This window comes from Micromys minutus (assembly GCF_963924665.1).
Source record: "Micromys minutus genome assembly, chromosome: 15".
NCBI classification, from domain to species: Eukaryota; Metazoa; Chordata; class Mammalia; order Rodentia; family Muridae; genus Micromys; species Micromys minutus.
This window is the reverse complement of record NC_137984.1, coordinates 2,334,622-2,350,139: the sequence shown is the minus strand read 5'-3', so window position 1 is coordinate 2,350,139 and position 15,518 is coordinate 2,334,622. Positions and strand designations below refer to the sequence as shown.

Genomic DNA, 15,518 nt, shown 5'->3' with positions numbered 1-15,518 from the left:
CCCTGAAAAGCCAGCTTTTGACCTTCAAGCCATCTCTCCAGCCCCACTTTTGTTCTTGATGCCAGATCTCAGGTGGATCGGTTTAGCCTTGAATTCACTATGTAGCCAAAGAGGAGCTCAAACTCCCATTCTCCTCTCTCTGTGTTCTAAGTGCTGAGGTGACAGATGTGAGCCACCACACGTGGCTTATAATGAGACATTGTCTTTGTAGAATGATTCAGACTGGGAAGTCTAAAACAAGATTAAGTTTAGTAAAACTCAACTTGAGTTTATTCACCTCTGAGGGGAAAAAAACAAGGTGTAATTACATTTTTTAACCATTCTGTATTTTGCCTTTTCAGAAGCAAGGCTCAATCATCTGTTGACATCTAATTTAGACACGTATATCTTCTCATTCCTGTCCTAGCCATGAGTCTAGACTTCATTCAGCTGGCACTGAACTCTGAGGTTCCAGATGAACCTCCAGGGGTTGTAGAGTCTACTCCACAAGTATCAGTCTGAGTCTAGCAGGAGTTCGCTCTCTGATCAGTGCATGGTGATTCCCTTGAGGACACTGGTCTGTGGTACTCTTTCCTGTCTCCTGGGCAGGAGTGCTGTCTTTAACCTTCATCCCACCTTCTCCCTTTCCCTCTGTTCTTTCGAGAGCGCATGCCATACATTCTTCATGGAAGATGCCTCAACCGTAGTTCTGTAAGAATCAGGTGGGGCTCACCATGAATTCCCCTACCCAGTGCTCAATGCTAGGGAATGGGCCTAGGGAACAAGAGTAGTGGGTCTACACTAGCAGAATCATCCAGAAAACTCTAGTCATCTTGGTGTTTGAGAAGTCTCTTTGTCCTAAGAAGAGAGACCTAGCTAGACCAACCAATTTCTAAGATCCTCTGAGCCCTGACAATGTAAAGGTCATTAATAATACATCTAATATCAGATAAATCATTCAAAGGGGAAGAATATTGAGAACTTAAAATTCTGATGTACTCATTTAGTAAGTAAATATACCCAATATGGTACCTAAACCCTAACCATGGCAAGTCCCATCAATAGATCAAATGGGAGCTGCCTAGATATTTCAGTGTCATAATAGGTAAGGGAAGTCATAATGGGTAAGTTCATCATGCAAATAGTCGTTGGTAAGTGTCTGTCAGCAACAACAAAATTCCACTATGTTTCAATATTGGCAAGCTATGCATATAACTCAAATTTAGATTTTCTTTTACATAAAAATAATTTATATACATTTGAGATAATATAAAATAATGTACAGTGTGTGACATGTGACATGTGACAATCCATGAGACAAAATGGACACCAGGATTGGCATTTAGCTAACCACTGGATCAGTGCTGGCACCATTGTATGTGCCGGAGTTTTCCTCTCCTACCTCAGCACTTACCTTGCCAACATCTCAGTGTTTGGAAGTAACCATCCCTTGAAATTTTGTTATCACTTATCAGGTTTTTAGGACAGTGATTTTTTGTCATCTATGTATAAAATGAATCTACTGTTTTATATGGCTTATCATTGAGATATGAAGTCATAATATGATTGAATTGGATAACTTCCTTTTTCCCCATGTGCTGTGATGTCTTTGGGGTCCAGTCAGGCTGTTATTTCTTCCGTTCCCCACAGCTTTGGTGATCTAACATGACAGGGAACCCCGCTGTCTCTGGCTCCTCGCCTATCCACTGCTGTCTGACCTGTATCTGGTTTGGCTTTTAGGACATGCTGTTTTGGTTCATAAGCAGGAGCTTTTGCCAAAGACTTTTTCACAGGGCAGAACTGCTGGTTTATAAATTATTTAAGTACTCAACTTTGCAAGACAGAGTTAAATTGTTTCCATAAATGGCTGTAGATGTTTGACTTCCCAAGCAAGACTTATTGGATGTTGTTCATACTCAAACCTGAAAATAAATTGTTTTTAGCTCTGATTTTCATTATAATTATTTATGAATTGGGTCTATCTTCTTATGTTTGTAAAAGGTTTACATTTACTTCTTGAGATTCCTGTTCATGTCTTTCACCATTTTTCTGTAAGCTTTTTTATTTGCAAGAATCATAAACACATCTTTTTTTGAGTACTCCACTCACATGAACTTTATCAATTATATCCATTGTCAGTATCTCTTCTGTGCTTTTTCTTTTAAACTTCTTTCTGCTTGTATTTGACAGACATAGTTGTCATTTTAATACAGTTATCGTTATCAGTCTTCTCTCTTTTGATTTAGTACCTTCAGAAAATCTTTTCCCACCTCAAACTGATAAAAATATTCTTCACTTTCTTTTAATTAAAAAAAAAAGTTTTGTCTTTAATGTGAAAGTTCTTAAACCACAAAGGAGTCTTTTTCTTTAGTGAGAAAAATAATGTCTTAAAAGTCTGTGAAATGGTCCTTGTCCTCTTTCTGGAGCCTGTGGTGCACCTTCGCTACCCCAGGTCCTGGTGTGAATGACTATTGTTCTCTGCTGCTCTGGCTGTCTACCCTGCAACAATAGCTGCCATCTTTGAGTGTACAGCTGAGAAACATCTGGATACCTTTCACTCTTCTTATTATATCGTTACTATAATAATCCTGTTATTCTTTTCCAGAGAAGCCTTATACTTAAATTTTAAAGTGTGTGTTTGTGTGTGTGTGTCTGTGTGTGTGTGTGTCTGTCAGTGTGTGTGTCTCTGTGTATGTGTGTGTATCAGTGTCTGTGTCTGTGTATGTGTGTGTAAAATCTGAAGTTCAGAAGACAACTCTCATTGTCTCTTTTTTAACACCTTGCAGGATCCAGAAGTTAACATCAGATCATCTGACCTGTGCATCAGCTGAGCCATCTCACTGGCCCACTCTTGGGCTTTATGTCTTCCTTTCATGAGTTTTCAGATTTGATCATCAAGATACTAGCTGGTTACCCATTTGATAATTATCTTTAAAAAAATATTCATGTGTATGTTTCTCTGTATCTGCATGCATGTATATGCACATACATGTAAGAACCCATAGAGCCAAAAGGAAGCACCCAGATCCCCTGGAGCTGGAATTACAGGCAGTTTTGAGTCACATAACACGTGGGTTCTGGGAACCAAACTCTGGTCTTCTGAAATATGAGTAAGTGCTTTTAACTCCTCTCTAGCTCCAAATAGTGCATATATATACACATATATACACATACTGTTGTTGAGTCTATAACTCTTTTGGAAAAAGATGACTTCTTACAAGCTGAATCTTTCTAACTGTAAATGGTCAATCCATACATTTATTTATAAGTGGTTTTCATCATACACATCTTGCATGTCTTTTTACAGATTTACATTACATTAAAGGTAATTTATTATTTTTTGAAATAGTAACAAATATTTTCCAGCCAAGTGAGATGGCACATACCTGTAGCTTCATTACTTAACAGGTAATGAGGTGGGAGGGCTGAAGAGTTGGGGGCCAGCCTGGGCTACATGGTAAAATTCTTTGACACAATTGGTTCTCTCTTCACTATGTGGATTCTGATATTTACCTCAGATTGTTTGGTGGCAGGTGCTCTTACCCACTGAGCCATCTCTTTGGCACCTATTTCTCGTTCCTGGTCTCAATAGAGTTGAGAGAATATAATGCATCACGTTTGACATGTCTATGATTTTAAGGAGCATCCTTTTAAAAAACTTTGTCATTCAAAAATGGTGCTAGTTTGAGATCATTTTGATCAATAAATACAATTTTTAATTTATCCTTTTACTTTGATGAATATTTTTCTGTAAATCATAAATGTGTGTAGAACTGTATGAGATGCTTTTCAACATTATTTGAAATGATCCTGTTTTTCATTCCAAACTGCCTCATACACTATGTAATGTTTACGTATATTTAGACAGGGAAGTAAATTATAGAGCTTTTAATACATTTCTCTCTTATGTTTCAAACTGTTCTGTAATAGTGATTCCCAGACTGGGAAATCAATCACATTTCTCTTTAGTTTCCTAGTTCCTTTGCAATGTCAAACAGACGGTGCTTCCAGGGATGAGCCTAAGTTAGTGCCCCTACATCCCCATGCGTGAGCACATGTGAGCACACAAACACACACACACACACACACACACACACACACACACACGAGAGAGAGAGAGAGAGAGAGAGAGAGAGAGAGAGAGAGAGAGAGAGAGAGAGGGAAGGAGGGAGGGAGGGAGAGGGAGAGAGAATGAGAATGAGAAAGAAAGTACATACATAATAAACAAAAAAGCCTTTTCTTGCCATCTAAGACTTAAACTCATAGAAATTGCAAATTTTCATGGTAACCTGATTCTATGTCCAGGTAAACAGGAATTAATGTAACCCTGTAAAACTTGTCAAGACCACAGATTAGGAGGCTAGAAAGATGGATTAGAAGCTAACAGCACTTGATGCTATTGCCAAGATCCTGGGTTCAGTTTCAACATCTATATTGAGCAGCTCACAATGGCCTGGACCACAGGCTTATGTGCAGATGTATAGGCACTCATACATGGCCACAAATAAAAATAAATGCAATTTAAAAAGAACATGGAATAGAATTCCATTGTAAGTAACTATCTAATTGGTTTTCATAAGTGACTGCCCGTAGTTAACCATGTCCAAGGCTAGGTAAAATGACGCACACATGCCAACACGCAATTACGTATACATCAAGAAGAGGGCGATGCAGCCTCTGAGTCAGGTTTTCGTGAAGTTTTCCACTGCCCTGGAACGTGAGAGCCACGGACACTTTGAAAATCTTTGGCAGGAAGAGTCTGTTTGTTTAGATACAGAGGTGGATGACTGTCACAGCTCTGGCTGCTTTGGAGGCTTCCGTGTGTTTGGGACTGAGTGTCCAAGAAGACTGTCCCAAACCTTCAGCTTCCTAGAGACGTTGATCTTTGATGTGCAGAGTCCCAGGTTTCCCTCTTTGAAAGAAAAGGAAATCAGATTACTTAAGACCATCTGAATGAACTCTCCAGGGTGGTCGAAGCTTCACAAACAATGGCAGATTCATCTTAGAATATGTATCACCTCAGAGGTAGGGGTTAGAAAAATCATGTCTCTAGCATCCATGAATTTTTGAAGCTTCTCTCTTTAAGTCCTTTGTGAAGTTTGGTAATAAAATGCTGCTTAAAGGCTCTAAATTTTATCTGAGTTCAATAGTTAAGGTTTTACAGTCAACGGTGTGTCACTTTTACCTAACAAAAAGACATTATGAGGTAAAGTCCTCCCAGTTAGGGTATGACCCTGAACTTAACTCAGTGTTGTTGTGGTAATTATAAAATAAAAGGTTCTATGGCTGTCAGTCCCTTGGAGTGAGATTCCGTGACCTCTCACTCTGGGGAGCAGCTCCAGTGTGGAGCCAAGCACAATATCCTAAGTGATTAGTTACCAACCCTGGTACCCAGACATCTCATTCCACAGGCTCCACATGCCGTAACCTCGTGAGGCAACAGAGCTGGATGCACTCTCAGCTGCCTCTCAGCCATTGCTTTCACACACTGTCCTCCATAGCCCGGTAAAAACATGACTCAACAATCAATAACTTATCGAACAGATTTATATGTTAAATTCCCAGTCCAAGATCCCTCCATACAATAAGCTTACAACCAGTTGACAAAGACATAAACTGCCTACCTAGATAACATAAATTGACCCTTGAAAGTATATATATCAACCCAGGGCTACTCAGAGCCATACAGAGGGAGCTGAGTCATCCACATCTTCCATCTTGAATCTCTCTCTCTTCTGCTTTTTCAAAACTTTATTCCTGCCCACTCTCCACTGTCCAATCATGTATCACCTTGACATCAACCTACATGGTGTGACCACTTGAAAGCCATGAGTTGAACAGCCTCTTCTTTAATTCCTTTGGTTAGAACATCTGTTGGAAACATCTTGAACTTGAATATTTTAAAGAGTCATATAGCCCTCAATTTCCATACTGCTTGATCTGATGTATTTTGGTCTCCTTCCATTAATATTGAGAGAGCAGTTGCGACCTTGGGGTATCCTCCTTGGTAGGCCATCTTGTTAGCACAGGGTCTGCGCACATGCACATCTTTCAGGGTTCCTTCCATAGAGACAGCCCAAACACAATGGCAAAAGTGAAAATGTTTGTTTATTCATGAAATGGTGACAGTGATTCTGGGGGAATAGGACCCAGGTATTCTCTGTTTTCTGGGAACTTACACAAGAAAAAAAACGGTAAAATAGTAGCTTAAGGCGTACCTTGATATTATCATGCTATTTCCTGATTCTGAAGGATGGGGGTGAAGTTGGGGTTGCGGGGAGCCATTCTGGATATTGCAAAGATTTCAATGTGTTAATATTTGTGGCACAATCAGACATGCCTGGGTTATTTCATCATTTAAAAATGCTTAACTTTTTTGTTTTACTAAAATTAAGTAACCACCTTACAAACTTTATATTACTCAAAGGACCCCCTTCAACTCCTTGTTTAAAAAACTCCCCAATCTGCCTTACATTTGTATTTGCCATTTCCTGAAGTACTTTCCTTATGGGGTCTACAGTCTATGGAAAACGGAGTGTCCCCATTGTCATCAGGCTGTGCAGGATAACAGGACGGGATTGTGGACTAGCAGGGCTCTCAACCCAAAAGTGCCAAGTGCCAACATGGCAGAGCCGTTGCCTGTCTTGAGTTGTAGACCTCGGTGCCTGGTTTAATACTGTCGCGTGGGAAACACTCAGCTTTGCTTGACATGCATGTCATCTTTGCGATGGATCCACTGAATGTAGAAGAGGATGCTGTCTGTGGTAAACACGAGCTTGAAGACAGGTTTCCTTTGCCTTGCACAGAAGAGTATGCAGTCACTGTCCAGTCCAGTGCATCGCCCCCACACCCTACCCTTTGTGTCCTCCGCAGCCTGCTCCTGTTACTCCAGGAACCATCAACCCTCCATATTTTCTCCTTTAACACCTAGACCCAACGATGGGACAGTGAAAAGAATCACCTGCTTGAGGTACAACGAATCTCACGCCACCGCTCAGTGTTTCCCTTTTCTTCCAGAAGAACATACTGTTTAGAAGTGAAAGCTTTAAATAAAGACTTAAAAATCTCTTTCATTACAGCATTCACTTTGAAACATGCTCAGTGTAGATGAGAACTACATGGGTTAAAAGTGTGTTTTTCGAGGTTTTTCTTTTTAAATACTTCTCCTACCAACTAAGTACACTGACAAAAATATTCTGAGTCATTGGATTGCCATATTGTCCCTCTGCCACACACACCTTTTCTTTGTGGTTTGTGTACTTGTTCACGTGTGTATATACGTGTGCACCAGGGGTCCATTTCAGGTATCACTGTATCTTCCTGGATAGTGCCTACTCTCTCCACTCAACTCTCTTTAAAAAAACAAAAACAAAAAAAGCCATGAAGTCTGAATGTTTGCCTGCATGTATGCCTGTGTACCACGCGTGTCTCTAACACATATGTAGGCCAGCAGAGGGGATTGGATCCCCTTGAACTAGAGTTACTAATGGCTATGAGCTGATATGGGGACACTGAAAATCGAACTTTTAACCAGTGAACTATTTCTCTAGCCCCACTACCTTAATTTCTTTTGAGGTATGGCTTCTCGTTGAACTCGAAGCTCAGGAATTCAGTGGCCAATGAACCTCACTGGGGTATTAGGTATACCTGATTTTCCCATTGGTACCACAGATACAAACTCAGGGCCTCATGCTATTGTGATGGGCACTCTCCCCAGTTCTACAGTATCGCTAATATTTTTATTTATTTATTGTTTTGTAGTCAATCAGATCAAACCCACAAACGCCAGGTAGGTGTTCTAATACTAAAATACAACTAAGCCTTACATAACTTTTGTTAGATATGATACTGGTTTTTGTTTTTGTTTTTTTTTTACCTCTATTATAACCTCCTTAAAAATCATACATATATAAAAAAATCTGCAATTAAGATTTTATTTCATTCATATCACATGTAACAAGTGCAAGTTAATGTACAAATACTGACCACAACGAAGAAGGGGAGTAACAATAAAAGGCTGACTTAGCAGATTCATGCAGAGTGAAGAGGACATTGCAGATGTCACGGACCCTGTTTACCTTGAATCATGACAAATGCAAAGGACTCCTACTATGGCACATCAAAGGAAGTCCTACATTAGAAAAACACTAAAGAGTTCATCAAAGAGGTGGGACTTTCCCCAGAGTTCTGACAGCATGCTACTAAACTTTCTATTTTTAAATCAGTCCTTGAGTAAATGTCTAATCGCGGAATTAGAAAGTACGTCCAAAGACTGACAAAATATTTTACCTTCCCCTTAGAAGCTCACGTTTACAAAAAGAAAAAAACACTGCCAACTATGAGTTTATAAATAACCATGGGCTTTCATTTAAAGTGCATCCAGATACTTAGAAATCAAGGCAAAATATTTTATAGAAAAAAAAAAAAAAACCTTTCTTCATTAGAGGTTCCCGAATAAATGGCTTTGGGAACCACTTTCTTGACCTGTGAGCATGGAGAGTTCTGTATCTGCTGGTTCGACGGTCACCAGGTCTGTGCGGTCAAATCCTCCTCTGCTTCTCAGGTCACTCTGCGGAAATGCTCTGGGTCTGGCGGGGCTACAGGATGGCAGGAGCACGGAAAGGAGTAGTGTGTCCAGACAAGTGAGTCCTTTTCCGAGTAAAGCACCTGCTACTTCCATGTCATTTACAGAGATTCACAAAGGAACGCCACAAATCAAATTCCTCTTCAGCATCGCTGGGGATATGTAACTGCACAGTTCTCCGATGCCAACTTCCGGGTACGCATGGGCACCACGAAGTATAAAACCGATGCTGTCCAGATACGTTACTTCCTTCAAATCTGAGTAGGATTATATATTTTATTCTTCAATTCCATTCTTTTATGTACAATTTTTTTTGGTAATAATAACAGTAAAGATGCTGGTGAAAAGTACTTCCTTTAACAATTCATGATACGTGCAAAAGTAAAAACATGGATTCAAAGAAAGGTAGTATTTACAATTCTTCAGTCCCAACAGAGGATGACACACAGTTAGGCAACATTGTGATTCACACAGTTACACTTGGCTAATGCTGCAATTCCAAATATGGCACAGAGTGATTATGGCTGACACTAGTCCCAGGCTAGACTCAGCCAGGTTCGAAGGATTTGGTTTAGGTTGAGATTCTGTTATATAAAAAGGTTTCTGAAAGTATTGAAAAAAAGAAGGTGTACATGAGAGAGACTCTGACAAATGTTTACAAAATGCCGAAAGTTCAGATTTTGACCCCCATCCATAAATAATGAAGCCTCCCTTTCCCCACCCTCCTCCCACATTCAAAAAATTTACAAAGGTAAGTTGAGCTCAGTGAGCGGAACCAAAGGGTGACTGTTGTTGGACAGTTGCTGGTAAGAAGCTCAGGCATGTCCTAAGCATGCATGTGCAGCTAGAGGGACAGATGGGACCCTGGAGTGCTGCTCCTGTGAATTCTGAAGACTTCTCACTCAGGCTGGAGCTGTCCTTGTGCTTTCAAAGAGCAAAGTGAGCTATAAAGCGGAAGCCGGTCACCGTCTTCACAGTTCATTGTGGGAATTCTTCTCTGCAGCTTTGAACATCAGAATAGAATTGAAAATTTTGAGAGCTGGGCCCAGCTTAATGCTCATAATTTTAACAATGTCTGTTTGGGTCATGAGTAAAAATGCTTCTCCGTCAATTTGCTGAAATTAAGGGGGAGAAAAACAGAGGAATGTGGATTAACCAGATGGAGTATTGTGGAAACATTCAAAGCTTTATGCTTGTACTATCAGTTTAATTCTAAGCAGCACTAACACGGCATACACAGCAGCTCCTGAACATAACATTCCTCATCTATGGGTCTTATCTAAAACCACACATCCAGCACAGTAAAACTCAATTATCTGAAATTGCATGAGAGAGAGAGAGAGAGAGAGAGAGAGAGAGAGAGAGAGAGAGAGAGAGAGAGAGAGAGAGAGACAGAGACAGAGACAGAGACAGAGACAGAGAGACAGAGGAGGACAGAGTTCAATTTTGCATGTCTGCCTCTATAGCTTTCCATCTTATTCTTTGTGAACCCGGAGCTTACCATTCCAGCTCAGACCTCTAGCCAGAGGATCTCAGAGATGCCACTACCTGTTCCTCAGTGCTGGTTTGACAGCCATGCGCTGCCATGCTAGGTTTTTCTATGTGAGTGGTGGGGATCCAAAGGTCTTAATGTTTATGTTGCAAACACTTCATGCACCAAGCTATCTTCCCACTCTCACAAACCTTCTAGTGTTTTTCTGAATTAGGTACTGAGTCAAATATATAGTCTGTTTTGTTGTTATTGTTGTTGTTTTAAGTTACAGATGATAACATGCTTTCAGACACAAAATAATTTGGGCAAAGAACCAGCTATACATAAATACCTAACAAATTTAGCCTTCCACCATGAAGGAAAACAATGAAAAAGACAGGCTTGGCCATAATCATCCTCAGACAGACTGTGAGACCAGTGTTATCTAGGCCCTTCTAAGATGCAAAGTCTCATTACGGAATAGGATACTTTGAAGCTCAAAGCCATAGGGTGATGAAAATAAAATTTGATTTAGTGGACATTTTTTTAAATGACTTTCAGCATTTAGGGAATTGCATGGTTTTATGACACATTAATTTCTCCTTCAATTTCCCTATTATGAACTAAGAAATAGCATATGCTTTGTTTTCTGCCTCACAGCAACTAGAAGCTTTGATCACCATGAATGGTTGATGGCAGCTAAACTGTGTCTTCTTCAAATTCTTTTTGTTGCTTTTGTTTTGTTTCATTTGTTTGTTTTTGAGAGGGAGTTTCTCTATATAGCTCTGGCTGTCCTAAGACTCATTATGCAGACCAGGCTGGCCTCAAACTCACAGAGATCCACTTGCTTCTGCCTCTAGAATGCTGGGATTAAAAGTGTACACTACCACATTAGGATAGCAATTCTTATAAAATTTATTTTATTTTGTGTGTATTGGTGTTTTGCCTGACAATGTACGCCCGTGCACCACACGTGTGCAGAGATGTCTGCAGGATAGCAGAGGGTGTCTCATCCCCTGGGACTGGCATTACAGACAGTTGTGCACATTCAGGCGGGTGCTGGGAATCTAGTCTACCCTCGGTCCTTTGGAAGAGCAGCGTTGTTAACCATGGAAGCATCTTTTCAGCCCCCCTTTTGCAAATTCTTATCATGAATTCCTAAACTACAGTTGCTTAGAACTGGAGCTTATCGGGAAATAGTGTCATTGCAGCTGTAAGTAGTCATTGATTGGCTAAGCTATGGTCTCAGGTGAGCTGAGCTCTGGGTCCAGGAGGCAAATCTGGACAGAGACAGACACATGGGAAAACAGAAAAAGAACTATCTATAAGCTATAGGGAGGCTAAAATAGAATTTAGAGGCTGGTCTCTGGTATTGCTTCTAGAACCATGGGACAATACATTTCTACTATTTATAGTACTGCACTATGGTTTGCCCCAGTAAGCTACTACAATTCTGAATTCCTCAGAACTATCTAGTTACAGGCTTATATAAGTAAGTAATTCGGTTTTTGTTTTGTTTCTGTTTTTTGTTTGTTTTTTTTTTTTTTTTTTTTTTTTAATCTTCCTCATTTCACTAACTATGGAAGAAAACAGTGTTGTTGAAGTGGCTCTTTGAAAAAGCGTGACATGAGTCTCTGTTCTGGGACCCACATGGAAAACAGAACTGAGTGACTATGTGGTTCTCTGACTTCCACCTTCATTCTTTTATCAGGAGAACAAGATACAAGAAATCCTGTTGATGATGCGGGGCGGGAGAGGCTATTACCCACGGCTGGCAAAAGTGAAGGCCGGTGCTACCATATTGAAAATCAGTGTGGAAGTTTCTCACAACACAGATAAAACTATAGTCCCTGTAAAACCCAGCTGTGAGACTCCTGGGTACATAAAAGAACTCTATATCCTATTGGAAATACTTGCAAATCTATTATTTATTGCTGCTATGTCTATATGTCCATCAACAGGGTAATGGAAAATTAAAATTCTGGACATATATACAATGAACTCTTAGTTGGCTAGTAAAAGATAAAACTATTAAAATTTGAGGAAAAGTAATTGGGTGTGGAAATTACTATATTAAGTCAAGTATCCTAACTCAGAAAGCTGAATACTACGTGTTCTCTCACACACAGTCCTAGCTTCTGATTTGAAGAAGTCTCAGGGAAGCAGGACAGGAAGGGTCATAGACTTCCTGTGACATGGGGGCAGAATGGAAGAGTCAGTCGGTGGGAGACAGGGAAACCTGTGTGGGAAGGCATTACGAAAAGGCCACAAGGAAACCTGTTACTTTTACACTAATTCAAAATAAATGGATACTTTTAAAAAAGACAACCTAGAAGGTACACAGTAACAAATTCCTGTTCTTACACACACCACTGAGATACAGGTGAGAGCTAAGATGCTCCTACCTATCACGGTACTCTTTATTCTAAGCATTAGACGAAGTTAGTGCTGATGTCATTAAGATGATAGAAATACCTGACATTAAAGTAACAAGAAAAGTTCACTTCCTCAAGACACCGCTAATGTCTTCCTTCGGTTGATTTTGGCACTACAGACTACATACGGGTAATTTTTGTAGGGGAGTTTTATAATGAGCGTAGGGCTACTGTGAGTGATCGTAAAATGCTTCATGCAAGCTTTTCCTTTGGAGCTTCTATAAGACATTTTAATTCAGATGGTTAATGCTACTCGTAATGCCAAGCACAGCAAATGTCTGACGGAACTCATCTCCTGGCGGTTAATTTAGCACGTCTCCCCACTGATGCATCTCTGTGCTTTGATTCCATCGAGGGAGATACTGCAATACAGTGGGGCACTTACTTCATCCTTAAACACCTTCCCGTGTTCTTCACATCCTGGCAAGCTCTGAATGAATTCTGACACCTGTCAAAAATAATATCAAAATCCCAAGTTAAAGGGGGGGGGTTTGGGATCCAAATATAGCAGGTTCAAAGATATTTGAACCATATAGCTAATGAAATTCCCTCAAGATAAAATTTCTCTCGCAGGGGAAACACTGCCCACAGTCGTGTTTATCACACCCAGGATGCCGATATCCTTGCAGATGGTTCTGCGCACAAACTGGTAACACAATCAAGTAGTAAAAGCGGGCATACCTCATCTGTGCTCCATTTGGAAACTCTGCTGGCTGGGATTCCAGCGACAGTCGGAAGAAGCTTGCTCTGCTGCTCCCAGCGCAGGGGCAGACATGGAATTGGGGGCTTAAAGGAGAGAAATACAGCCGAGCGTCGCTGGGCCTGCTGCTGGGCCTGCTGCTGGGTTGGCTGGGCCTGTGGGGCCTGTGGAGCCTGCTGAGGCTGCTGAGGCTGCTGGGCCTGCGGAGCCTGTGGGGCTTGCTGGGCCTGTGGGGCCTGCTGGGCCTGCTGGGCCTGCTGGGCCTGCTGGGTCTGCTGGGTCTGCTGGGTCTGCTGGGCCTGTGGGGCCTGCTGGATCTGCTGGGTCTGCTGGGCCTGTGGGGCCTGCTGGGTCTGCTGAACTTGCTGGGCCTGCTGGGCCTGTGGAGCCTTCAGGTTCTGCTGAGGTGGCTGAGAATGCTGTACTTGCTGTACCTGCTGAGGTGGCTGAGTCTGCCGTACACTAGGGGCAGGCTCTTCCCGAACAACTGGTAAATGGAAAGAAAGAAAGAAAGAAAGAAAGAAAGAAAGAAAGAAAGAAAGAAAGAAAGAAAGAAAGAAAGAAAGAAAGAAAGAAAGAAAAAAGAAAGATAAATTCTGTGTCTAAAAGGCAGCTGAGCAGCCCCATGTGTCACGCGTCCCACTGAATGACATCGGGAGGTGAACGATGTCACACTCACTGAGTAACTAGTCTCCACACGCACTGGTGTCTCTTTAGTGTTCAAGGCAACTGTGCCTCAGAACAGAACTTTGTTCTTCAAAAATTCCATTCTGTAACCTTATACACTAAATGGTGTCTCTTTAAAGAAAGAAGACATTTGTCATTTACAAGAAGATGTCATTTGTAAAAAGCTCTGTAGCAGAGTGTCTATTTACAAAGAGCAAGGGCCAGGGTTTGACCTCTAATACTTAAGCAAAAACAGGATAAAGTAGATAACCTAAAAACTTAATCCCAGATGTTCCCAGGAGTTTGGCAAACACTTGAGATAAATATGCACACAAGGGTGGCTTGCACAAACGGGAAAGTATTGCTCTCTACTGGAGCTGCGGGATAGAGGATGCTTTATAACTTATCTTCTGATTGCTTGCCCTGTGTGAGCCTTCCACCAATGCATGTCCTAGTCCACCTTATGCTCACTTGGATCTGTTAAAACTGGCATCTCACTCCCTCCATACAGTTCCAACTATTTCCAAATGGGGAACCGTAACATGCCTCACAGTTCATTGCTAGGGCTCTGCGTTCTTCATAGGAAAGCCAACCTCTCTGTCAGGTAACAAACATGAAGCTTCAGCCCTAGCAGTATCTTCTGGAGTCTTTGAAGATGATACTATAAACATATGTATACAGAACAGTGCTACTTAACCTGCTGAATGCTTCAACAACTAACTCCAGCAAACACTTGTTCAAGTGGTTTTCTTTTTATCTTGTACTTTTATATCAACATGATATTCCATTTAGATGTCAAAACACACTTGAGGGTTGGAGAGATAGCTCAGTGGTTTAAGAGCACTGACTGCTCTTCTACAGGTCCTGAGTTCAACTCCCAGCAACCACATGGTTGGGATGGGTAATGGAATCTGATGCCCTCTTCTGGTGTGTTTGAAGAAATCGACAGTGTACTCACATACATGAAATAAATAAATATTTAAAACACACACACACACACACACACACACACACACACACACACACACACACTTGAAGCAGAAGATGTGTGGCAAGAACCAAAGAGGACCTCTCTGAAAACCTGACATCTGATGTTGGACAACTGTGCAGCCACAGTTAAATCTGTGTCACAGCCAGCTCCTCAGTGTCTGGATCCTGAGCAACACCCTTCTCTTGTTTTCCACGAGGGGGGAAAACAAGCCAGGTTTATCTCTGGTGAAGTGTGATTATTGTCTTCTATGGACTTGACTTATTGTGTGGTGCGGGAGAGTCAGACCTACTGTCCCACAGATCCTGATACTTCTCTACCATGGAACTACGTCCTGGGGCCACCCGGCAGTTTTCGGTTCTTGAAAATTTATGGCAATACCCAACAACGACATGGTAACGAACGGTGGCTACCTTTGGCTTCAGCTGATGTCTTGGCTTCATTTTCTTTTTTCTTTTCAGAATCTTCTTTGACATTGGCATGCTGTTCCCTGAGAAAAAATAGCTATGTCAGTATTTTATGACAGAAGAATTTTTAAAGCATTTTAGAACAGCATCTCCAGCAACTGTTTCTCTTAACATACAGAATAATGAATGGTACCACTAAATATTAAAGAATTAAATCCCACCACAGAGCAACTGACACCAACGGCAGACATAAGCACCCACTTTCTCCATGGTCACTTAGGGAGGTTT

At 41.1% G+C, this 15,518-nt stretch overlaps 2 protein-coding genes across 2 annotated transcripts in view; one reads left to right on the top strand and one right to left on the bottom strand.

Annotated features, from left to right (window-relative positions):
• SAMD3 (sterile alpha motif domain containing 3) overlaps positions 1 to 4,932 on the top strand; it is a gene marked incomplete at its 3' end in the record, with an annotated part of 34,266 nt that extends 29,334 nt beyond the window's left edge. Inside the window, exon 7 of the mRNA XM_080929433.1 lies at positions 4,732 to 4,932. Within this exon, the coding sequence (XP_080785559.1) occupies positions 4,732 to 4,932 (201 nt within the window). The remainder of the gene's footprint in view (positions 1 to 4,731) is intronic.
• Positions 4,933 to 7,897: 2,965 nt separating this feature from the next.
• Positions 7,898 to 15,518, bottom strand: part of L3MBTL3 (L3MBTL histone methyl-lysine binding protein 3) — a 97,453-nt gene continuing 89,832 nt past the window's right edge. The window contains exons 19-22 of the mRNA XM_080929167.1: positions 15,237 to 15,313; positions 13,151 to 13,656; positions 12,855 to 12,917; positions 7,898 to 9,678 (exon numbers count right to left, since the gene is read on the bottom strand). Coding sequence (XP_080785293.1) covers positions 9,535 to 9,678; positions 12,855 to 12,917; positions 13,151 to 13,656; positions 15,237 to 15,313 — 790 coding nt within the window. The 3' untranslated portion in view covers positions 7,898 to 9,534. The remainder of the gene's footprint in view (positions 9,679 to 12,854; positions 12,918 to 13,150; positions 13,657 to 15,236; positions 15,314 to 15,518) is intronic.